Consider the following 25,969-nt stretch of genomic DNA (forward strand, 5'->3'; position numbering starts at 1 on the left):
GTTCACACATATAACCGATACATTTGCTGGTACGGTACTGTTACATACTCCTCTTGGGGAAAACCGTTTGGGGCAGCTCAGCCAGCCCCATATTCTGTTGGCAGTGCTCATGCCGTGTTTCTCCGAAAATAAGACACCGTATATTTATTTTTCCTCAAAAAAACACACAGTGGCTTATTTTCAGGGGATGTCTTATTTTTTTAATTACGTGTCCAGCCTGGCCTCTTCCTTGGCGCCCTCCAGAACTGCGCCTATCACTATGTCTTATTTTCGGGGTATGGCTTATATTGCGCAAATGCTTAGAAATCCTGCTACGGCTTTTTTTTATACGGGATGCAGGGGGATGACGACTCTGATGTAGAAGGGAATGTCCCTGTTTTCATTTGAGGAATGTTGCTGGGGAAGGTATGGAGTCCTAGTCCTTTAAATGTTATAGGGTGAGCATGTCCTCTTGTGTAGCATGTATCGTTATTGGTCAATATTTCTGTGTCCTTGTTTCTACACCTTTTGGCGGGGGGGGGGGGGGGAGGATAGCTGAACCCTCATCCTTAGACTCATTTAATCTGTTCTTGGGGGAAAAACGGGAGGCCTCTTTGTATGAGGTGCAGGGCCTTTTGTCGATTAAGCAAATCCCTTTATCGCTCTGTTTGAGTTCCCCACCTCATCAACAAGGTATTTAGCTGGCAAGCTTTTAAGTGTGTGTTCAGGTTGCTGAGTAGGAGATGAGATAATTAATGATAAGACTTTGGCAGTGGCTGCTGCTTCTGATTTAGGCTCAGCATTTCAAAGGGATGGTGGAGAGAGAGGTGTAAGGCCCTGTGTTTTCTATCTTCCTTCTCCCTCTCTGATGAGAAATATTTTTTTCCCAGAAATAAAAGGATGTTATCGTGTTGCTTTTTCTCCCCCCTTCAGAAATGTTCGCCTGAGCTGGAGGTCTGGCCTGTAGAGCGAATGGATATTTGAAATAAGAAATTGACGTGCTGGATAAGTTAATGGGAATAACTAGATGAGCAGCAACCCACGAGTGCTTCCTACTTTTGCCTGCAATGATAAATATCCCTTCAAAAATGCACAAAATACTGTTTGCTCTTCCTTCTCTGTTTAGTGGAAGTACTTCTTAGCAACCAGGAAGATGTTTACTGAGGTACCACCTGTTCTTGTTGACTGTTTAGTTCTGAGGAAGTTTTTCATCTATATGTTTGGTTTTAAGTCTTCCTGCTATGTACAAAAGAATACGAAACCCTCTCTGTTCCTTTCTCCTCAGATCATACACTGTTCTTGTTCCGTTTCTTCCGTGTAGCATACCAGGATTTCTTTTTACTCTGCACTCCCATCTATGGTATTTAAGAGACTTCGCTAACGTAAATATCCACTGAAAACGCCACAATGCACCACAGACTGTTTGCTCTTCCTTCCTGTTTGCATTGTCTCCCTCTCCTGTGTCCCCTCAGATGTGCACACATTTCCTGGGTTGCCAGGATTGGATACTCACCCTTCACTCTGAACAGATGAGAGGTCCAAATGCCTTCATCCCACATTGATTGGCAGTTGAGGTGGGAGAGACGCTAATGTGGGGAAGACATTCTCCCCATGGAATTTTGTGTGATGCTAAGAAACAGACCAGTAGTTGTTGCAGCTGTTCAAGCACTGTCAGGATGTGTTGCCAAATTATCCACCCAGCATCTGCAGTTCGTACTAACTGAACTTTCCAAGAAGTCTCCAAGCAACCCCTGTTTTTGAGGTTCCCATGTGGATTTTCCCCCTCATTGTACACATTTCTTAATGCATTCTGTTCTAACGCATGGATTTTATTTTATTTTTCAATGCAAATGGAGACTGCTTTGAGCCAAGAACTACGTGGCGGAATTCGGAGAAGTGTGAAATCTGAATGATAATCATGTTCCGATCTTCACATTAGTCCGGGAGATGTGCACCCGGTTTGTCACAGAAATCGGAGCCCTTCAGCATTCCCAGGTGCCTCTGGCAGTAAGGCCTTCCAACATTTCCCTGACAAGAATTGAGATGTGCTTGTGGCACCCCAGTTCTCTCAGCATCTGCAGGGTGTGAAATGGCTGCCTGGGTGCTGCGACTGCATGGAACCTTAGTGTACATGCATTTTGCATTTATATGCATGCACGCTAGAGATTAGATGCATCTTCCCTCAGAGATTTAGGTCGCAGGGCAGAGGTGTACCACTTATGGCTCTGGGGTCTTATGGTTATCAAGCCGCATGCACAGTCTTCTTAATTTTTTTTAAATTGTTGTTAAAGGGACTCTTGCCCACTTGAAGATTCAAGCCTTCAAAGCTGGAGGCTTCAGGCCGGACCTGAATCCCTAGATCAGGCATCCCCAAACTTCGGCCCTCCAGATGTTTTGGGCTACAATTCCCATCTTCCCTGACCCAACATTGTTCCTGCTAGCTAGGGATCATGGGAGTTGTAGGCCAAAACATCTGGAGGGCCGCACTTTGGGGATGTCTGCCCTAGATCTAGCAGAGTGGGGTGTAGGCTACAAAATCCAGTTGTTTGTTGGAAAATTCAGCAGAGATGAGGTTCCCAGGGGTATGCCATGTACCCATCTATGGATTGTCTCTTTTTAAAGACATAGGAATCTGGCTCAGCATTGTCTACACCAGGCACCCCCAAACTCAGCCCTCCAGATGTTTTGGGACTACAGTTCCCATCATCCCTGACCACTGGTCCTGTTAGCTAGGGATGATGGGAGTTGTAGTCCCAAAACATCTGGAGGGTCAAGTTTGAGGGTGCCTGGTCTACACTGACTCTCAGGGTTTCAGACAGGGGGTGTTCCCATCCCTACCAGGAGGTGCCAGGAATTGAACTTGGGGTCTTCTGTATGCAAAGAAGATGCTCCGACACTGAGCTACGGATCTTCTCCTGACTTTCTCGTCACTTCATGTACCAGCCTGGGCATTTTTAGATGGAAGGGTTCAGGATTTGGCCTGTGGCATTCAGAAAGGCAATGCCGTATCCCATGGCAACCGAGCTCTGCATTCCGCTCCCTCTCCTCGTTACAAAGCATTTGGTGGCCAACGCAACCGAAGGCAGGGCTCAAGAGTTCAGCGGCGAGAGATCCAGCAGGTATCCTGCTCTGTGCACGGTTTGTGTGTGCTTTTTTTAAAAAAATAAAAAGAACATCTTTCCAGGATGAATGTAAACACCCGAGCAGAAATAGCAGGGGGCTAATCCCCAAACCGGACGGGCAAGCACTCAATCCAGTCTGAAAGGGGCTGGAGGGCAGCCAGCTCCACAAAGCTCCATTTACTTTAAAAGGCTTAAGGATGCAAGCTAACAGCTGCGTCAAAAAGATGGAAAACTCCACTTGCAAAGGAGCAAAAAGCTCACTCATCTGGAGGAACCGACTCAAGGTCTTTTCTCACAACCGTCCAAGAAAAAGAGAGGTGTGGCTTCGGTTAGGGCATACCGACTTTCCGATATTGTACTGTCAAGCTGCAGAGCCACTGGAAGCCGTGGTCACCCCATAAAGCTGAATGTTGGAAGATTTAGGACAGATATCGGCTGCTAGAAGCAGCAGGAGGGGAGAGGCTTCTCGTGCTCGGGTCCTGCTTGCTGGTTCCTTACAGGCATGGTTGGCCGCTGTGAGAACAGGATGTTGGACTAGATGGGCCATTGGCCTGATCCAGCAGGGCTTTCTTTGTTCTGTTATGTACCCAAAGATATGTACAAGCGTTCAGGCAGCTGTACACACAAGCACACGGGATGTAATGTGTGAACAGTCCTCATGACACATGTTGAATATGCTCAGAAAATACAGAGCTGTTTAGGTCTTCCCTGGATGTCTCTGTAGCTGCTTCTTGGTCTTCTCTCTCTCTCTCTCTCTCTCTCTCTCTCTCTCTCTCTCTCTCTCTCTCTCTCTCTCTCTCTCTCTCTCTCTCTCTCTCTCTCTCTCTCTTGTTCAAATATATAAAAGGATGTCATATAGAGGAGGGAGAAAGGTTGTTTTCTGCTGCTCCAGAGAAGCGGACACGGAGCAATGGATTCAAACTACAAGAAAGAAGATTCCACCTAAACATTAGGAAGAACTTCCTGACAGTAAGAGCTGTTCGGCAGTGGAATTTGCTACCAAGGAGTGTGGTGGAGTCTCCTTCTTTGGAGGTCTTTAAGCAGAGGCTTGACAGCCATATGTCCAGAATGCTTTGATGGTGTTTCCTGCTTGGCAGGGGGCTGGACTGGATGGCCCTTGTGGTCTCTTCCAACTCTATGATTATATGAAAAAGGGTTACTTTAAAAAATGAAATGAAATTGCAAGCTGGTTTTGTCTGTCGCAACTCAGCCCCCCCTTCACTTTGCTCAATCTGTCATCTTCCCCGAAATGCATCCTGCAGGCCAGGTATGTTCTGGTACATTAACCAGGTTTCAGCAGTGTTGACAGTCCAGTAACACTGAACAAAAGCCAGGAGGAAGTAACCAGGAATTTGGGGGCTGAGAAGACTCAAACGTATACAACTCAAAAGAGCTCATTTTTATTTCCATCTTACTTTTTTTTCTTTCCTTCATTTTGTTCTCTTCTGGTTGGCGCCAGCACATTCAGAAGAATTGGTGGAAGTGGGTTGTTGTGGTTTTTTGCTTTCTCATATCCAGCTATGTGTGAGGAATTGCTTATCGAATGCTCCCCCTATGTGATTTATATTCTGCAACCAAAAAATTGGGGAATGTCCTGAGGTGGGTTCTTTCTCCTTGACGGATCTAATTATTTTGCTTCATTAAAAAAAAGAATGTATTCCCCCAGTCAAAGTCTACACGTGGTACAGTCCACTCCTCCATGACCAGATTCTGCTTCCTGTGTTTTATTTACAAGGATGTGTGTGCATTGATCACAAAAGTTGGTTTGGTCCCCAAATCAGCGCTGCCGTGATCCAGGGTGCTTTGTACCGCTGCCCAGTTTGACCCAGAGTTTCTCTGACCTTCTAGTTTACTCATGAGAAACAAAAGAACTCTCTAACTCAGGCATCCCCGAACTTCGGCCCTCCAGATGTTTTGGACTACAATTCCCATCTTCCCCGACCACTGGTCCTGTTAGCTAGGGATCGTGGGAGTTGTAGGCCAAAACATCTGGAGGGCCACAGTTTGGGGGTGCCTGCTCTAACCTTTCCTCCACACCTTTTGACAGAAGTGGATGAAATTTGCAGGCTGCTTACCCCTCCAGAGTAGTTGAAGCCTGCCAAATCACAGGCAATTAGGCCCAGGGGCCGATGAGCCAAAAACCCCTCTGAGGCACCCCACTTGGTCTCTGCATTCATCTTACTCACTCCCAGCATGCATTGGGAGAACGAGATCAGGCCTTTCTGTCCCAACCACTGGCCGTTCCTGCCCTCTGAGACCCCTCAGGTGTCAATGTTTTTGTGTATTCCTTTGAATCTGGTGGACATACTTGCGGTGCTCATGAAAATATCTGAAAAGCATAGGAATGTTCCACACACACATCCAAATCAGACACTAACCCATCTCTAACAGATATTTTGGACAAAAAGGTGGTGGTGGTGGAGCCAGCGGTTTTTAATGAGCTTTTCCCTCTGCCCACGGAAGATTGAGTCCCTGCAAGGCTTGCTGTTTATTCTCTATTGCCTAATTTTAGAAAATGAAGTTGAATACAGTTGAAATGGTATATTCTCAGCCCTTTCCTTGAAACACAAAGAGCAGAGGGCTTTGTTCCCTGCTTGATTTCCGGAGGGTGGGATTCCTTCACAATGGGCGGTGATGCTTAGGCATGTACCTTGCGCTCAAAATGGCCACTGAGATCTCTCAGGAAAAAAAGAGATTTCCCCTCCCCCTTTCTTTCTTTCTTAAACTAAAATTCTCCCAATAAAATATTATTATTAATAAAAAGTTATTACCCAGCTTTCCTCTAGGGAACTCAATATGGTATGTGTGGTTCTCCTAACAGTGGGGGGGGGGTGTGTCTGTGTAAAAAGAAAACACCTGAGAGGGCTGAGTCAGTCTAGGGCCTGAGGGTCCTTTGCTGAGAAGCTGCTGCCTGCAATTCAAAGTATCACCACACGAGGCAGCCTCACACGGATCATAGGAGCTCCTGACACCCATCGTTTTTCTTGCATGCGCTGCTTCAAAGCACAGGAGCACAACTAAAAGAGAAACACTGGCAACCCGTGCTGCCTTTGTGGAGTAATTCTGATATCCTCTTCCTTCTAATAACATACTGGAGATCCCGAGTCACAAGGTGGTTAGACTGGCCTCGACCAGGACCAGGGCCTTCTCAGTACTAGCGCCGACCTGGTGGAACGCTCTCTCTCTCAGGAGACTAGGACCCAGCGGGAGTTGTCATCTTTTCGTAGGGCCTGCAAGACAGAGCTGTTCCGCTTGGCCTTTGGACTGACTCAGTCTGACCCCGGTGTTACCCTCCCCTAAAGTTTTATCCTACAGATATTTAAATGAGGTTCCATTTGTAGATTCCTAATTTTATAATTGAATTTTTAACATTGTATTTAATCTGTATTTTGATTGAATTGTTTCTTTTATGTTTGCTTTGATATTCTTGTTGTTAGCTGCCCTGAGCTCAGTCTTGACTGGGAAGGGCGGGGTATAAATATTATTATTATTATTCTCATAAATCATAGCAGTGTCTCTTGCTCATCTGGCACGGGGTGAGGTGGGGGTGTTCTGTAGATACAGTGGGCTTTCCAAAACCCCCGTAAATTCACTTGGCTGAAGTGTTGTGCACATGGACCGGAACGCCAAGCTGCACTTCCCATTAATTAGTGGAGCTGCTCACCAAATTGTTCCTCTGCTGAATTCCTCCCTCGATCCTCTCCGTTCATTTGGCTCCAGCGGAAATGTTTGCCGGAGCAGAACTAATGATGCTGAAAAACGTAGTTCTTCACTGTCAGGAATGTTTAGTGCACATAAGGTGAGAGAGTTGAGCTAGCATAATGGTAAGAAGCAGGGCCGGCCCAAGACATTTTGCCGCCTGAGGCAAAACAGAATATGGCGCCCACTCGGTGTAGCGTGGGTTGCCAGTGCCCGGAGCCGTGTGGAGGGAGGAAAATGGACAGAATATGCATGCGCATTGAACCGCCTAATGGCGTCCATGTCACCCGGGAGATCATAGCCGCAGAGATAAGAAAAGAAGAGACGTTCCGTTGTCTGGAGAGGTTACTTCTCGGTTCTCAAGGAGAAGCCATTTTCAATGGAGTTCAGCAATGGAAGCATGTAGCTGTATTGAGGCGGCACCAGGAGTTGAAATTTTGTGCCCCTGAACAATTTTCTTAGGCGTCAACTTCCTGATAGGAAAATAAGGGAAAATAAGGGATCAGTGGCGGCGCGGCACCGGAAGTCGCTTCTACGCATGGTGCCGGCTCTGCCCGATTTCCGGTGCCCAGACATGGGCAGAGCGGCACCAGAAATCGGTTCTGCGCATGTCCAGACATGTGCAGAAGCGACTTCCGGTGCCGAGCTGCCTGTGTCCTCATGTCTGGGCACCCGAAATCACTTCTGCGCATGCTCGGGCATGCGCAGAGGCGATTTCCAAAGCCAAGTGAGCGAGCAGCCAGCCGGGAGCCGAGACATGGCTGTCGGCGCCGGCAGGAGCTGCAAATCCGGGGGATTTACGGGATATTTTTCAATTCGGGAGACCAGCGGGAAATGGATTTAAATCCGGGGGTTTCCCGCGAAAAATGGGAGACTTGACAGCTATGACAATTTTGCTCCTGGCGCAACTTCCCTTGTGGCTTCCCCCACGGTATGCCACTGTGCCCTCCTCCCCCAACACCGTCGCTGCCTTCCCCCTGCCTCTTCTGCCTAAGGCTACTGGAAGCGATCTAGGAAAGCCTGGGCGCACTGAAGAAAAAAGGAGGCCAAGAAAGGAGGACATTGTGAGGCAGAGCCCACAGGCAACAAGTGCAGGAGGCAGGGAGTGACACACTTCTCACGGACCCAGATCTGCTACCCCTCACAGCTGTCCCCAGCCTGCTGCCTGAGGCGGCTGCCTCACCTAGGCTAATAGGTGAGCTGGCCCTGGCTAGAGTGCTAGACTAAGACTGGGGAGATCCGGGTTCTAGTCCCCACTCAGCCACAGAGTTCACTGTGTGACCTTGTGATGTGACAGTCCGTCTCTTGCTCTCAACCTAACCTACCGCAAAAGGTTTTTAGCTTAAAATGGTGAAGAGAACTTTATACACCATAACTTGTGCCAGGCATGGTTTGGTGAGATGTCTGAACCAAAATAAAAATAGGGAAACATGCTGCCTCTGAACATGCCTGCACCAGAAGTTAGACCTGCTCTAGCTTTGATGGTGCTCTGAGCAAAGTGTCCCTTAGTGAGGGCCTCCTCCTTTGTCGGCGGATCCTGCAGAACTTGCCTTGCTGTGATTGTGGTGCTCCAAGAAGCACTGAGGGATTGCCTATGGCTTCATTTTCCACACTGCCACAGAGCAATGTTTGAATTGCAAGAAATACAGTTTAATAATCACCACCTAAGTTTGCTTCCCCCCCTCTACCCCCCCCCCAACGCTGTTTCCTTTTGTGTCATTTGTTAGCCTGTTTTAGTGGGTTGTGTATAAGATGCGCTTTTTGGCAGGAAGGCGAGGTATAAATGAATAAATGGGGAGAATGGAAGTATTACTACATTTTGAAAAATTACTACTCAACACTGTGGGATTCCTTTCATTGCTCACCTTTTCCTCTCTCCCTCTCTCTGCCTTCATTGCAGATGTTCATTGTTGAGAAGATAGAAGGAATCCATTGCAGCCTACATGAGTTCACTATCTCCGGGTCTACGTACACGCCGGAGGGACAAATGTAAGCACTTGGCATTTCTGTTTGGCTTTATTTATCAAGTAGAGAGCTAGCAAAGGTATCTAGAGGCAGGCTCAGAAAGGAATGCCAACCAGGGTATATTTAATTAGATTAGATATTTAATTTTAATTTCATTTATTTACTAGCAAGCCTTGCACTTGGCTTTGCTCAGGAATTCTAAGAAACCAAAAAAATCAAGGCAGTATTGGAAGATCTCATTCTGCCATCTTGATTCAAAATGGTGTCCAATTGTATCTGAACATAGATGAAAACCTGATCCTTGATCTCAGAAACCATCATGCCATATTTGATTTCAATATCTTAAGAGGCGTCCCAAGTCCATAGTGAATAAACAACTTTCCAAAAGGCCTAGGGCCCTAGTAGATTGTAATCCTCCTCCGAAATTTCTACAAATTTGAAAAGCAAGGTTAAGAACGTTTTAAATGCATAAAATTAAAATTGCAGCTCTGGGCTGGCAGTGCTGGGGACACCCAGCATTAAATTTATTCTTTAGCCCCAGGATGTGCCATGTGGCGTGGAGAGAGAACAGGAAGATCCCTTCTGTGAATCTTGCAAAACGCCTCTTCTGTTTGCTTTGGTTTTCCGGAACTTTCCAGCCGCCATCTTCCAATTAAACCCACCTACCACACATACACACACACAAAATAACCAATCGCCAATTCTGCCATGTGCATTGATGTCCAGATGGTCTGGGTTTCATCCTTCACAAAGGGGGCACATGAGGCTTATTCTGCCCTTACTTAAAACATTAAAAATCCCTATGATCTAACAAGCTGTTAAAAGGAGAGTTCCATGATATATATATTTTTTTTTAAAAAAAAGAAGAAGAAGCTGGATGGGCAATTTTTGAGGCTTGCTGGGCTTGCTGAGAGTTACTGTCCAATAACACCTGGAGGTTTTCCATCCTTGGGTTAAACCCCCTCTCTTCCTTTGCCACACCTCTGATCTAACTTTCCGCACAGCTCTGAACTAACTATCCCTGCCCTTTCATTACCATTTTTTCCTTTTTTAAAATAAAAAATCTCCTGGTTTTTAAAATATATATATATAGTAGCAAAAATATAACACAGCATCCTCACCCCCATAACAGATATCAGATGGCACATTAACATAAATTATTCTTATTAACCCATGCAAATGATCCAAATCTCCATCATATAATGTATCGGGAACAGCACAAAAGTTTTTTCTTTTTAAAATCCATCATGGATAATTGTTCCCAGACTATATTTCAAGCTGTGCTGTTCAGGATAGCCATATATGCAAAGATGCTTTGGAGAGTTTCTCTTTTAAGACCTGTTTCATTTTGAAAGAATGACCACTCTTCTGTACTGCATCAAATTTGCCTGTTTTTCTTTTTCTTTTGTTCCTTTAAGTTATGAGTTATTTTCTCAGGGATAGCCAATTGCCAGACATCTTTATTCTGTAAGTCCGGAGATAATTCTTCTAAGGCCTTCTGGGTTTGAGCGCTAGATATTCTATGGCTGGTTTTTGAAAAACAATTTCCCTGATTTGGTCCTCATGTAACCATGTTCACTTAAAAATTCTGCATTCTTTCCAGTGGTCGCCATGCTCAAAGTAGACCCGTTGTCAATAACAGACATAGAATTGTACAATTATAAAGGCGGAAGGGACCCTGAGGGTCATCTAGTCCAACCCCCTGCAACGCAGGAGTCACAGCTGAGGGATCCCACCTCTGTCAGAAAGCCTCCAATGAAGGGAAGTCCAACACCTTCCAAAGAAGTCAACCCCTATGACTTAACATAAAACCATTAATTTCTTCGTGTTCCACATTTTAATTTATTTGAATTTAGTTTTGCCATGGAGCACTGGGTTGGTGCCATTAGGGGAATATAAGCTCTTCAGATCCTGCTCCAAACCAGTCGGAATTCGTGATGCAGTTCATGAGGCTGTAAATCACCAGGGTCAAGTCACTTTGTTATCCAGTTTTGACTCTTGGGCTATTTTAAGAGGCACATCCATGGGAAACAGCAAGTGGAATAAAGCTCCACTTGGAAGAATGTAGAAGCAAATAGCTTTGGAATGGGCGGAGCCTAAGCAGAGCGAGGGAGAAGAGCTGAAGTTTAGCTCCAGGATCTGTGGGGATCCACATCTCTCACCCAAGGGTTGTACAAGCAGGATCCACCATGTAAATAGTGGCAATTTATACTTGGGGAGGGACAGACCTCATAAGGATCGGTTTCTCTCCGTTTCCTATTTCTCCAATCTTCAGTTTGCCCCATTTCTGCATCAGCACAAAAATCCATATACAGTTTCATGGATATTTCTCTTAACATTTGTATGCAATCTTGCCTGGTACATATATTTTGCAACCTATTCTCCCTCGCTGTTGCATACAATTTTCTGTACACACTTTCCCCTCATATATCCTTTCTTTGCACATTTGTTGTTGTTGGAGAACTGCACTGCAAAATTTGGAGAAGTGTGAATGTCAGTGCAACAAAAGAGCAGAGAATCTCAGTATTTGGGTACTTAATATGTAAATTTCTAGACCTTATTTCTCTATTCTGCAATATTTTTGAAACTCTGGTCTTGTGGGCTGAAGAGCTAAGCGGAACACTCACCTGCACCAGTGGAAATTTTATTTGGCTCCCCCTGGCTTCTAAATTTTTAGCAGCCAGAAAACTTTCGAGCAGATCTCTGTGGCCACACATTCTAGAAACTTACATTTTTGAAAAAACAAAAACAAGGAAGCTAAAGTACTCTGCTCTGTTTTCCACATTCCTATGGAGTTTCGGAAAAAACAAAACCCTGGCAAGAGATCTAGAATTATTTGAGTGTAATGGTGTGTTAATTCCCTTCTCCTTTTCGATATATAAACTTTTCTCTCCCCTAACCCCCCCCCCCCCGAGACTCTAACAATCCCTTAATTAGCAAAGAACTTTTTCCATCACAGCTGTGCTTAGTCCAAGACATTTGCTAATGTCTCATGAAAGGGTACAATTTGTCACTCCGTTTGAAACAGCTCGTTGACAGAAGGCCTCCTTCCGGCCTTCCAAAAATGGCTTTTCCACAGGGATTTAATAGGGCAGCAGGCTCAGGGTCTAATTTCAGCCGTCTGGATGGGGGTGGGCAGCCCTCAGCCTGGGATTTGGGAAGGACTCTGCTTCTGGGGGTGGGGGACCAGAGGGTCAGCACCCCTCTGCTTAATGTAGTAGCGGACAGGAAGGACCTTTGCTGAAGACCCCATTGCCAGTCAAAACAGACAGTACTGAACTAGATGGACCAAAGGCCTGGATTAGTGTAGGGCAGCTTCATGGGAGGAGAGCCTCTGAGAACGTGCAAAGTCCGTTTTCAATATTTCTGAGTGGTTACGGCTTGGCACTGCATACGAAGCTGCCTCTTCAGGCCAGACAGCTCCATATGAGGCGCAAGCTGGAGCAAGTTAAGAACCTAAGGGCGCCTGCAGGATCAGGCCAGCGGGGGCCCATCTAGTCCAGCAACCTGTCCTCACAGGATCCGACCAGATGCCTCTTCTGGGAAACCTGCAAACAGGACCTCCTGCGGTTTCCCGCAACTGGGATTCAGAAGCGTCGCTGCTTCCGACTCTGGAGGCAGAGCATCGCCATCGTAACCGTTGATCGCTCTCTCCTTCATAAATTTGTGTAATCTCCTTTTAAAGCCATCTAAGTTGGTGGCCATGCCTGCCTCCTGTGGGAGTGAGTTCCATAGTTTAACTATGCGTTGTGTGAAGAAGTCCTTTCTTTTATCTGTCCTGAATCTTCCCACATCGGACTTCCCCAAGTTCTAGTGTTATTATGCACTTTCCCTGTGTCCCACATAATTTTGTAAACTTCTATCCTGCCATCTCTCTTATCTACACTTCCGTTTGCCCTACTGCAGGCATGTCCAACAGGTAGATCGTGATCTACCGGTAGATCACTGGATGTCTGCAGTAGATCACTGGTAGATCATTGGCTCCCCCCAAAGAAGCTGTACAACTGTGGCTCCCCTAAGAAAAGCTCAACATTTTACCTCCTCCCAGAAAAAACTCAACAACTTTGACCTTAACCCCCCCCCCCAATTGGTCTTCCTCCTTCCTAAAAAAAGTTCAACAATTTTGACCTGAACCCCAAAAAGGAGGGTAGATCACTGCCAGTTTTTAACTCCTTGAGTAGATCGCAGTCTCTTGGGAGTTGGCCACCCCTGCCCTACTGCTTTCCACCGAGGAAACCCGATCTTTAGCGCAGAATTGGAACAAAAGGCAATCAAGTTTATTGGAAAATAGTTGGTTTTCTGAGAGAAAGCAGCAGGGCAAAGGCAAACCATTCACACCCATGCACGGGACCCAGGCAGAAGTGTGGACGATCCCTTACACAGGGTTTCTCTAAACTAAGAAGTCGCAAATCTTTCCACATAGGGAAGTCGCTGCATCCCCTTAATCATTTTAGTCTCCCTTTTCTAACTCTGCAATATCCTTTTTGAGGTGAGGCAACCAGAACGGTCAGGCGACCAGCACTCCAAATTGCCGGTTGCCCCCTAGAATGTTCCAGAATTTTGCCTCAGTACCAAGGCCTTAGGGACCCCGTCTGCACAATATATTTAAACAGTATCATCTCATGGTAACAAGTCATGACCAATAATCCTGCAGACTCCTGTCCCCCTCACTGGTTTTAGTCAGTTTTATGGAATGCTAATAAAATACAATTTTATTAAAAATTGCAATTGCTACACTGGGCAGAAAAATCGCTAAGCCATCTGCCAAGACCCTCTGCAATTTTCAAGAGGTCCATGAGAAAGAAAAAAGTTTGGGAACCACTGTATTATTTATATAGCAGCTCAGGACAGAAATCCTAGAGATAGATAAATAATAAAAGCAAATAAACAAATGGTTCCATCTTTTTGTTCATTATCTCCTGGTGCAAAGAGTCCTGGTTTGTTTTGATTTCAAATGAGGGTATAAAGTTCATCCCTTTTATTCTTCTTGATGGATGAACACTTACTGTGCTTACATTCTATTCTGTGTTAAGGATTACCAGTGTTTGAGAAGTTATTCTGTATTTCAATTGTTTCGTAAGTTGTGTGGTGACGCTTTGTTAAAGGCGATGAGCAAAGATATAATACCACAATATCTCAAGGAAAGCCCCTCTTCCATATGAACCTGCCCGGATCCTGAGATCATCTTCTGAGGCCCTTCTTCATGTGCCTCTTCCACAAGAGGGCCAAAGGGCGGCAATATGAGAACCGGCCTTTTCTGCAGTGGCTCCCCATTTGTGGGATGCTATTTAAACCTTTAGGCACCAGGTGAAAACATTCCTCTTCAACCAGGCTTTTGGGGTTGATTTGACATCCTATGCCCTTTTAAAATGTGTTGGGGAGGGGGGATTATTGGCTTGCTCTTGCTTTTATATCTATTATGTATTTTGTGCTTTTATATTGTGATTTTATCTTGTGGACCGCCCTGAGACTTGCGGCTATAGGGCGGTATACAAATAACAATAACAACAATACAATAACTCATGTCCCTTTTAAATTTATCTTAGTGATTTGAAATGTCTTGTCTTGTGATGCCAGTAAAGGTATTTGTATTGTAACAACAATAGATAACGATAGTTAATAATGACAATATTCTTCTACTTTTAAATGGCAGTTTCAAGAATGACAGGCCTGTTCGCTGTGGACAGTTTGACGGCCTGGTGGAACTCGCCACAATTTGTGCCCTTTGCAATGACTCCTCCCTAGATTACAATGAGGTGGGTTGTGCTTGAAACCAGTTCGTTTATTATTATGATTTTGAATGTTTTCAATAGATTTTTTAAAATAATAATAATAATAATTTTATTGTTTTATTCATTTTGTAAACTGTTTTGATGTTTGTTTGTTACAATAAAGTGGTATATAAATTTTATGAAATAAAATATCTGTAACTCAGGTTACGAACACGATCCGTGTTCCAGGATGCAGTTCGCAACCCGAAGCGCCATTTTGCGCATGCGCAAAGCACAATTTCTGCACTTTGCGCATGCGCAGAACGTGTGCATGGCGAAAATACATCCGGGTTTGCAGAGTTCGTAATCCAAGGTGTTCGTAAGCTGAGGTGTCATAACCTGAGGTACGACTGTATTAGGTAATATTTATTACAGTGGTACCTCGCTAGACGAATGCCCCACTAGTCTAATTTTTCGCTAGATGAATGGGTTTTGCGATCGGAGGTTGCCTCGCAAGACGAATTCATTTTGTGAAAAATTCGTCTAGCGAATCGCGGTTTCCCATAGGAATGCATTGAAATTCAATTAATGCGTTCCTATGGGCAAAAAAAAAAATTCAATGGGATTCGCTAGACGAATTTTTCGCAAAACAAATTGACTCACAGAACAAATTAAATTTGTCTTGTGAGGCACCACTGTACACTTATATCCAAACCTTTCCAAACAGCTCCAATTTTATCCTCACAACAACTCTGTGAGGTAATCTGGACTGAGAGCGAGTGATGTTCAGAAACACACATTGTCTTCCGTTGCATTGTCAAAAGTGTTAATAAAAGTTTATTTAAAAGAAGAAGAAAGGAACACACATTTCCAGAAAACCCACACCACTGCGTTCTATGAGAACTATATTGCATCTTTCTCTTCTGCTTCCCCCTTTTCCCTTCCTGTTGCCAGTCCAAGAAAGTCTACGAAAAAGTGGGCGAAGCCACAGAAACAGCCTTGACATGCCTGGTGGAGAAGATGAACGTTTTCGACACGGATACCAGCAGCCTCTCCAAAGTCGAGAGGGCCAACGCGTGCAATACAGTGCGTAGGGCGTTAATTTTCCTTCCGCTTCCTTCCGCTCAGCTGGGGCAGCCAGAGAGGAGAAGTTCAGGGTGGCTTAGGCTTGTTTCCTACACTGGGGGTGAGCAACCTACAGCCCTTGGGCCACAAGCAGCCCATGGGAGAACTTCAAAGTCCCTCAGTCAGAGTTCAGTTTGGGCCTATGTCCAGAGTGATCCGGTGTTGGAAAGAGAGGTGAAAGGGGTGGCAGAGAGTAGGGGGAGAGAAGGGGTGGAAAAAGAGAAAGAAAATGGGTGACCTGCCCTCTTTTGGTTCTGGCTCCACCCACCACTGGCTTCGGCCACACCCACAGCCAATGTGTGGCTCCTGATAGAATATCCTAGGGTTGCCATACGTCCAGACTTTCTCGGACGTAGCCAGGATTCAGCCTTCGAAAGCTGTCTGGGCAGGATCGCTTTAAATGTCCGGGGAAATATTTGCGTCTGGATTTTTGAAATCTGGCAACTCCATAATATCCCCAAGATAATTTGTTCCTTGAAAGAAAAAAAGGTTGCCCACTCCATCCTTTCATACCCTCCAAACATTTCTGTGATTAAAATAGGGATTTCCTAAGGAAAAGCGGGACATTCCGGGGATCAAGCCAGAAACCAGGACAGCTCCTGTAAATCTGGGGCTGTCCCTGGAAAATAGGGACACTTGGAGAGTTCTGGCCTTTCTCTCCCTCATTCCCCCCCCCCCAATCTCTCTTTCTCTCCTTCTGTCAAACACACTCGCTCATTCTCTGTCTCTTACTCGCTTGCCCACACTCTCTTTCTATCAGACATGCCATTTAGGAGCTGCTCAAGACTTTTGGAGGCTAGAAAAGCTGGTTGAGAGGGGAGGGAATTATGGAGGGTAACATAATAGCACCAGAGAACACCTTTCGGCTCTTTGCAGGGGCCTTGGCGCCGAAATGGATCTCTTCGTTCGTTAAATTGTTCCATTGAGTTGTGGGCTGCGTGATCCCTTTTAATCCCTGTGCAAAACATCACCTGAGATGCACTGCACACCTGCCTGATTGAAAGCCCAAAGCAAATGCAAGTTCTATTGAGTCATCCATCCCCTTCCTGAGAAAGCAAATGGAGCGCCTCTCAAGTGTTTGCCTTCCTGCTTGCAGGAACACCCTTGGTGCTGGAACTCATGAGAATATAAGAGGAGCTCTTCTGGATTAGAGGCCACTGGCCCATCTGGTCCAGCATCCCTTCCTCACAGGGGCCAACCAGATGCCCGTGGGATACTGGATGTAGATCTGAGTCCTGGCAACCGTCCAGATTTTTCTCTGAATGCTGGGTTCAGCTATAGGCAGCTGGGAATCTGAAGACTAGAAAGATGAGGTTTTGTGAGGAAATGGCATTACGTTTATTCAATTAAACTGAACGCACCAAGGGTCAACCAGAGTAAATCTGAGGCTTTATCCAATGCTGGTAATATTTAATTGGATTGAGGATAATGTGCCTCACAGCAGATGTCTTTAGTAAGGGGTCCACGGGCATCATCCAGACTGACCCCCACAAAAAACACACAACAGTAGGACCCCAATACTAGGAATTTCCTAGAAATCTTGGTGTTGAGCTTCTCTGCTCTTTTCTGAACCTTCTCCAACACTACAATACCCTTTTTGAGGTGGGATGTCCTGTTTAAGGAAATCCACCTCACTGAAGTTTCGAGGACTTTCTTACCTCCTCCCTCTTCAGGTGATCAAGCAGCTGATGAAGAAGGAGTGCACCCTTGAATTTTCCCGTGACCGCAAGTCCATGTCAGTTTACTGCACGCCAATGCCAACCAACCACAACTCTTCTGGGAGCAAGCTCTTCGTCAAGGTACCAACTCGTGGGCAGAGAGTCCTGCTCCACTTGGCAGCCACAGAATGCTGTGGCTGATCTTTCGCCAGCTGGCAACAAAAGGGGAGCGGCAACAGAATGTTGCAGTGTGGGCTTCTGTTGAGCATTGGGAGGGAGTTCCAGAGGGTAGGTGCTGCCATGCTAAATGCCACTGAGCTCTGACATCGTGCAGACCAGACCTTCTGATAGGATGCCCTCTCCAGCAGAACACAGCGATTGGTTGGTTGTGTAGAGGACAATCTTTTAGGTATCCTGGTCTCAAGCTGCATAGGGCTTTGCACACCAATACCAGTTCAAATCCCGCAAGCAAGGTACCCTAGGCTGGAGGGAGTTTGTTCCCATAAGCCACCTAGTTACCAACCACAATAGTAGCCCCATCAAGACCAAATTATTTTTTAAAAAAATTAAATTTCTATACCGCAGTGGAAGAGTGCGCCAGTGGGGGATGAGTTACAGTGCCTGCTGTAGCTATAGACTGATACGGGAGAGAGACATGTTTTGTTGCAGCTGGGGCAGAAGAAGGTGCCCGGTTTTACAGATGCATTTACAATGTAAAATTTTTTTTTAAAAAAATACATAATGTAATGACAAAGTAAAACAATTTGCAGTACTCCAGCCACAATTGGCGGACTCAAACTCCCCATTGTCCCTCACTGTTGACCATGCCTGCTCCTGGGGGCTCCTGCTCTCCGCTGCTTTTCCTCCAAGGTTTTAGCTCTGGGCAAGGCTGAATCCTGGCAATGCTTGGATAAGGTTTTAGTGAACATGGAATCCCAGGGAAGTGGCGTTCACTTATTTACTCATTACATATATATACCCCACCTTTCCTTCAGCAGTGGCATTAACATGATGGTGCTATTCTGTCCCCAGAGAGCAGTTGAGCTGCCCCGTAGGTTGTGCACACTGTGAAGAAGCCTTTTCTGTCGCCGCAGCACAAGGGTTGTTCATAGCTGCCAAGTTATCCCTTTTTTACAGGGATTTTCCCTTATGCTGAATAGGCTTCCTCGCGAGAAAAGGGAAAACTTGGCAGCTATGGGGTTGTTCTGTCTATGTCCCTGATTCCCCTTTCCGCCTGGGTTTCCGTAGTGACCTAATCAGGGTTCCCGGTATTCCACATAACTCTGCTCCATTGTCCAAGCTTCCCCCTTCTGCAAAACACGCGGCATTTGAAGACTGGCAAAGCAGCGCCACCTAGAGGAAATGCTTGGCATCGGCTGAGTTCCCAGGGAGCTAAACTAGCACTGGGCTACCTCTACAACCGCTCCCTTAGCAGAGCTTCTCATATGCAAGAGGATATAGGGAGGGAAACAGACAATTCAAAAGCCAGCATCCTTGCTATAGGGAGACCAGTTGCACCTCCAGAGCTAGCTGCACTCTAGCTCCCATCAGTCCCAGCCAGCATGGTCCATTGCCCAGGGATGATGGGAGTTGGAGTCTAATAGAAGGCCACAGGTTCCTTACCCATCCCTGGGATGCAAGGGGGACTGCACTGGAGGTCAAAGCTACATTGCTTGTTTAAGAACATTATAAGAGCCCTGCTGGATTAGGACAATGCCCCACCTAGTCCAGGATCCTGCTCTCACTGTGGCCACCCAGATGCCCCAGTGGGAAACCCACAAGCAGGACCCGAGTGCAAGAGCCTTCTACCCTCCTATGGCTCCCAGCAAATGCTCTTCAGAAGCATTGCTGCCTCCAGCTTTGGAGGCAGAGCATAGCCATCATGGCTAGTATCCATTGATGGCCAACTCCTCCATGATTATGCCTAATCCTCTGTTAGGAGGCACAGGTCATTTCTGTGTCCAGGGCAGCTGTTTACCAGCTCCATCTAGTACACAGGCTGAGTGAGTCCCTACCTGCCCGCAGACTGTCTCACCAGAGTGGTGCATACTCTAGTTATTTCCCGCTTCGACTACTGCAATGCGCTCTATGTGGGGCTACCTTTGAAGGTGACTCAGAAACTGCAACTGATCCAGAATGCGGCAGCTAGACTGGTGACTGGGAGTGACCGTCGAGATCATATAACACCGGTCCTGAAAGATCTACATTGGCTCCCAATATGTTTCTGAGCACAATTCAAAGTGCTGGTGCTGACATTTAAAGCCCTAAACGGCCTTGGCTCAGTATACCGAAAGGAGTGTCTCCACCCCCATTGTCAACCCAGACACTGAGGTCCAGCTCTGAGGGCCTTCTGGCAGTTTCCTCACTGTGAGAAGTGAGGTTACAGGGAACCAGGCAGAGGGCCTTCTCAGTGGTGGCGCCCGCTGTGGAATGCCCTCCCGTCAGATGTCAAGGATATAAACAACTATCCAACTTTTAGAAGACATCTGAAGGCAGCACTGTTTGGGGAAGTTTTTAATGTTTGATGTTTTATTCTGTTTAATATACTGTTGGGAGTCACCCAGAGTGGCTGGGGAAACCCAGCCAGATGGGCGGGGTATAAATAATAAAAGTTATTATTATTAAAGACATCTAGGTTGGTGGCCATCCCTGCCTCCTGTGGGAGGGAGTTCCACCATTTCACTGTGCTCTTTGTGAAGAACGACTTTCTTTTCTCTGTCCTTCCAACATTCACCTTCATTGGATGTCCACGAATCCCAGTGTTATGACAGGGAGAAAAACGTTTCTCTTCTCCAAAAGGCAGAAAAGCAATTCCCTAAATAGCACACACTTGTTTTACTTTTAAGTCTCTATTTTCATGCAGAGGTACCGTGGATCCAATGCCCAGTGTTCATTTGTGAATTCAGCTCACAAATGGACATATTCACACTAAGACTGGTTTTTTTAAAAAAATAACTTTTCCTGCTAGGTAGGGATGGGGGTCTGAATTTGCTGCTCTTTTCGTCAGACCAATCCAGCCCAACATTCCTAAATTGGATGGCGGCTAACAGATTGAGGTTGAATCCTGACAAGACAGAAGTACTGTTCGTGGGGGACAGGAGGCGGGCAGGTGTGGAGGATTCCCTGGTTCTGAATGGGGTAACTGTGCCCATGAAGGACCAGGTGCGCAGCCTGGGAGTCATTTGGGACTCACAGCTGTCCATGGAGGCACAGGTCAATTCTGTGTCCAGGGCAGCTGTCTATCAGCTCCATCTGGTACGCAGGCTCAGACCCTACCTGCCTGCAGGCTGTCTAGCAAGAGTGGTGCATGCTCTAGTTATCTCCCGCTTGGACTACTGCAATGCGCTCTATGTGGGGCTACCCTTGAAGGTGACTCGGAAACTACAACTAATCCAGAATGCGGCAGCTAGACTGGTGACTGGGAGTGGCCGCCGAGACCACATAACACCGGTCTTGAAAGATCTACATTGGCTCCCAGTACGTTTCCGAGCACAATTCAAAGTGTTGGTGCTGACCTTTAAAGCCCTAAATGGCCTCGGTCCAGTATACCTGAAGGAGCGTCTCCACCTCCATCATTCTGCCCGGACACTGAGGTCCAGCACTGAGGGCCTTCTGGCGGTTCCCTTGTTGCGAGAAGCCAAGTTGCAGGAAACTAGGCAGAGGGCCTTCTCGGTGGTGGCGCCTGCCCTGTGGAACGCCCTCCCAACAGATGTCAAAGAGGAAAACAACTACCAGACTTTTAGAAGACATCTGAAGGCAGCCCTGTTCAGGGAGGCTTTTAATGTTTAATAGACTATTGTGTTTTATTTTTCTGTTGGAAGCCGCCCAGAGTGACTGGGGAAACCCAGCCAGATGGGTGGGGTATAAATAATAAATTATTATTATTATTATTATTATTATTACCGGTGGTTCGGCATACAACCCTCAACCAGATGATTCACCACTTCTGGATTTTTGAAGTGTGTTTTTTGTTTGCAAAAAGTGAACAGAAATTGCTTATTTTTAAGGGCTTAGTTTTAAGACCATTTTCCTCTCACTTAATAAAAAAAAAATCGCTAAGCTATTACAACTAAAAATGGCCACTTTACAAATGTACAATGAAAACCTTTAAAACAGCAGCAAAAATGCAATAAAGCAGGAGGTGCCCAAACCATAGTCCATGTACCACCAGGAGCCTGCGAGCATCATTCAGGTGGTCCACACTGTGTCTGTGAATTTGAAGAGGGTAGGCGGCACATCCATCCCCATTAAATAATTCACACTGAATTTTAGCCCTGGCCCTTCAAGTCGGCTCTCCATCCTCTGGGTGCTAATGGATCCCACCTGAGGAATGCAGCCCAGTGCTAGGGAACCCTCCAGCTCTTGGGCTGGTTGTCCTCCGATCTCTTACCCGTTTGCTTGCCTTCTGCCTCTCTTAATGGGCCTGTCCTGTGACTTCCAAACCTTTCTGACAGGGTGCCCCAGAGAGCGTTATCGAGCGCTGCAACTACATCCGCGTCGGTGGCAACCGAGTTGCCCTGACTCTCTCCACCAAGGAGAAGATACTCTCCAAGATCCGGGAGTGGGGCACCGGCATTGACACTCTGCGCTGCCTCGCGTTGGCCACGAAAGACCACCCTCCCCGGAAGGAGGAAATGCGTCTGGACGATTCCAGCCAGTTCATCAACTACGAGGTAAGGCAGAGTCAAGGAGGAGACCAAAGAGCAGCCTGGCTTAGGATGGAGTGAGGTGGTTGGAGCAGAGCATGAGGTGCAGGGTTAAGGGCTGTGTGCAGTTCATAAACAAAGACTTTAAGGCTCCCTAAGCTATCATTATGGGGACCCAGGTGGCGCTGTGGGCTAAACCACTGAGCCTAGGGCTTGCTGATCAGAAGGTCGGCGGTTCGAATCCCTGTGACGGGGTGAGCTCCCGTTGCTCGGTCCCAGCTCCTGCCAACCTAGCAGTTCGAAAGCACATCAAAATGCAAGTAGATAAATAGGAAGGTAAACGGCGTTTCCATGTGCTGCTCTGGTTTGCCAGAAGCGGCTTTGTCATGCTGGCCACATGACCTGGAAGCTATACGCTGGCTCCCTCGGCCAATAATGTGAGATGAGCGCGCAACCCCAGAGTCGGTCACGACTGGACCTAATGGTCAGGGGTCCCTTTACCTTTTTTAAGCTATCATTGTTGATATCCACCTTCTTCAGCTTCGTGTTCGCTGGTTGTTTGGGACAACATCTGCCTTCGGCCTCATAGCCAACACAGTTTGATAATTCTTTGAACCCTGAGTGGCTCCTCGGGGGAGGCGTTGGGAAAAACCCAGTTCTGTCCCTCAGCCATTCCTGACTATAACCACTAGGCACCCTCGGGCCTTTCTTAAAAAGAGCTCCCCTCTATAGAAAGTCTGGTGGGTACCACTCTTCAGGGGACTGATCCCTCCCTTCTCGTCCGGCCTGCAGAACAACCTGACCTTTGTGGGTTGCGTGGGGATGCTGGACCCTCCTCGGAAGGAAGTGATGCTGTCCATCGAGATGTGCAAGAAAGCCGGCATCCGGGTCATCATGATCACTGGCGACAACAAAGGGACGGCCGTGGCCATCTGCCGGAGGATTGGGATCTTCTCAGAGAGCGAAGAGGTGGCGGACAAAGCCTACACGGGGAGGGAATTCGACGACCTCTCGCCGGAGGACCAGAGCAACGCCTGCCGATCTGCTCGCTGCTTTGCCCGCGTGGAGCCTGCCCACAAGTCCAAGATAGTGGAGTACCTGCAGTCGTTCAATGAAATCACAGCTATGGTGAGCTTTGGAAATGGGGACTCCCTGCCTGTCTCGTTGCACCTGAAGCCTCCAAGCACGTTCCCGAATCAGATTTTGTACCTAGCTGGCTCCAAATCCTCTTCCAGTTGCTGGACCTGCAGATAATCTTGGGAAATAGCTTGGGTGGGAAGGGATTGGGCCCAAGGCACCTGAAAGATCATGGCTCCCTATATGAAGCTTCCCAGGTGCTAAGATCCTCAGGTGAACACCTTCTCCCAGTCCCATCAGTATCACAGGTGTAGCTGGTGGTGACCCAAGATAGGGACTTTTCTGTGGCTGCTCACATACTGCAGAATTCTTCTTCTTCTTCTTCTTCTTCTTCTTCTTCTTCTTCTTCTTCTTCTTCTTCTTCTTCTTCTTCTTCTTCTTCTTCTTCTCTCCCAATAGAGTAGGCCAGGCTTCCTCAGCCTCGGTCCTCCAGATGTTTTGAGACTACAGTTCCCATCATCCCTGACCACTGGTCCTGCTAGCTAGGGATCATGTAGGCCAAAAACATCTGGAGGGCCAAAGTTGAGGAAGCCTGGAGTAGGCTAAGACCACGGCCCCAAACTAAGGCCCGGGGGCCGAATGCAGCCCAATCGCCTTCTAAACCCGGCCCACGGACGGTCCGGGAATCAGCATGTTTTTACATGAGTAGAATGTGTCCTTTTATTTAAAATGCATCTCTGGGTTATTTGTGGGGCCTGCCTGGTGTTTGTACATGAGTAGAATGTGTCCTTTTATTTAAAATGCATCTCTGGGTTATTTGTGGGGCATAGGAATTCATTCATATATTCTTTCAAAATATAGTCCGGCCCCCCACAAGGTCTGCGGGACAGTGGACCGGCCCCCTGCTGAAAAAGTTTGCTGACCCCTGGCTAAGTCCTTCTTGTTCAGACAGGAACCTTTGGAAATTAAGGTGCAGACAGTGCTGCCCAATGGGCTGCTGTCAGGGCAAACTGGATTTTAATTGCTGGTTCTAAATGTGCATTTTAACTAATTTGTATCTAACACGTATTTTATAATGTCTGGTTTGCCCCTGTGAGAAAATGATGCTGGCCTAGATGGGCTGTTGGCCTGCTCCAACAGGCTCTTCTATGTTCCTTCCAATGATGAGGATTTTTCTTTGTGCTCCAGACCGGCGACGGAGTGAACGATGCCCCAGCGTTGAAGAAAGCCGAAATTGGCATTGCCATGGGCTCCGGCACAGCGGTGGCAAAGTCAGCGGCGGAAATGGTCTTGTCCGATGACAACTTCTCCACCATCGTCGCAGCCGTGGAGGAGGGCCGTGCCATCTATAACAATATGAAGCAGTTCATCCGCTACCTCATTTCCTCCAACGTCGGAGAAGTGGTCTGGTAAGCGCCTGCTCCCTCCATTCTGGACCCAGGAATGCCTGTGGCCCTCCAGATGGGTGCCAACTCACACCAGCCAGCATGACCAATCGTCACGGGCGATGATGGAAGTTGTAGTCCAAAATATTGGGAGGGTGCCTTCAAAGCCATCCAAGTTTACGTAAATGCGCCTTGTTTGCTTCGTCCGTTGGGTGCTTCCCAGCGGACAAGTTTGGCTTGAGCATGGATTCCACTCCTAATTCATAAGCTACATAATAATAAAGCAGGGGGCCCCCAGTGAGCCAGGTCTTTATCTCCCCCACAAATGGGCTGACTTTGACATGTGGGCAGAATGCAGGATTGCACACCAGTTCATCAGCTGATGGGCAGGGAGTTCAGTCCTGTTTTTTGAAGGGCTGAGGTACACCAGAGCTTTCACCACAGGGAACTAAGCAGAACAGGTATTATGATTCTGATAGAGAACTGGGTGCCTCTCAGGTGATAGATAATAATAATATAACAATAATTTATTATTTATACCCCGCCCATCTGGCCGGGTTCCCCCAGCCACTCTGGGCGGCTTCCAACAAAATATTAAAATACAGAAATCCATCAGACATTAAAAGCTTCCCTAAACAGGGCTGCCTTGAGATGCCTTCTAAAGGTCTGGTAGTTGTTGTTCTCTTTGACCTCTGGTGGGAGGGCATTCCACAGGGTGGGTGCCACTACCGAGAAGGCCCTCTGCCTGGTTCCCTGTAACTTGGCTTCTCGCAGCGAGGGAACCGCCAGAAGGCCCTCGGCGCTGGACCTCAGTGTCCGGGCAGAACGATGGGGGAGGAGACTCTCCTTCAGGTATACTGGACCGAGATGGGAGGAGAGTATTAGATGGTCCAGCAGGAGGGGGGCACGAGTCCATTACTACTTCTGATATTAGGGATGTGCTTAATTTGTATATGCTTGGCAGTGGTACTTTGTACATTGGTTGCAATATTGTCGAGGGCAAGTGATCTATATATACCGGTAAGTGGTTGATAGGAATAGTACTGGAATTAGTGAATGCTTGTGGTGGTTGTGTGAAATAGGGTGGTGGACAAGATGGAATCAGTGCTGTCAACGTTCCCTTTTTTTGCGGGAAATTCCCTTACTTTCATATCCGCAGGTTGACATCCCCATAGGATTCCTTATCTTCAAATCCGGGGGTTGACAGCTATGGATGGGATGAATGATTGCATGCCTGTTGTAGGGCTTGGAATTTATACCGCCTTGTAGGGCTCTCCAATTCTATTCATTTCCTATTATGTTTGTAGATATTGTCTATGTATTTCGTTATGTGACTCGTCTGACATAGTTTTATCATACTGATTGTGTGCACCAACCACTTTGAGATATTTTAGCTAGCAGTGCGGTCTATAAATGGAAATAATAAAGAAGTAAACTCGCCATGCGTCAGCTGATAGGTGGGGGGTTCAATCCTGCTTTCCAGCTGCATCTCTACTTCCCCTGCATTTCACATCACAAATGGGGAAGCCTGGAGGTTTCCAGTTCTTGGCTTCTTGAAACCAGGCCTTATGAGGAATGGTTGAAGGAGCTGGATATGTTTAG

At 46.9% G+C, this 25,969-nt stretch overlaps 1 protein-coding gene across 1 annotated transcript in view; it reads left to right on the plus strand.

Moving 5' to 3' along the window:
* The window catches only part of ATP2A3 (ATPase sarcoplasmic/endoplasmic reticulum Ca2+ transporting 3), a 103,686-nt gene that overhangs the window by 62,609 nt on the left and 15,108 nt on the right, over window positions 1-25,969 (plus strand). Inside the window, exons 9-15 of the mRNA XM_035139148.3 lie at window positions 8,701-8,789; window positions 14,419-14,521; window positions 15,431-15,562; window positions 17,275-17,400; window positions 21,714-21,932; window positions 22,698-23,033; window positions 24,171-24,391. Of these exons, the coding sequence (XP_034995039.3) occupies window positions 8,701-8,789; window positions 14,419-14,521; window positions 15,431-15,562; window positions 17,275-17,400; window positions 21,714-21,932; window positions 22,698-23,033; window positions 24,171-24,391 (1,226 nt within the window). The remainder of the gene's footprint in view (window positions 1-8,700; window positions 8,790-14,418; window positions 14,522-15,430; window positions 15,563-17,274; window positions 17,401-21,713; window positions 21,933-22,697; window positions 23,034-24,170; window positions 24,392-25,969) is intronic.

This window comes from Zootoca vivipara, chromosome 14, assembly GCF_965207765.1.
Source record: "Zootoca vivipara chromosome 14, rZooViv2.hap1.1, whole genome shotgun sequence".
Lineage (NCBI taxonomy): Eukaryota > Metazoa > Chordata > Lepidosauria > Squamata > Lacertidae > Zootoca > Zootoca vivipara.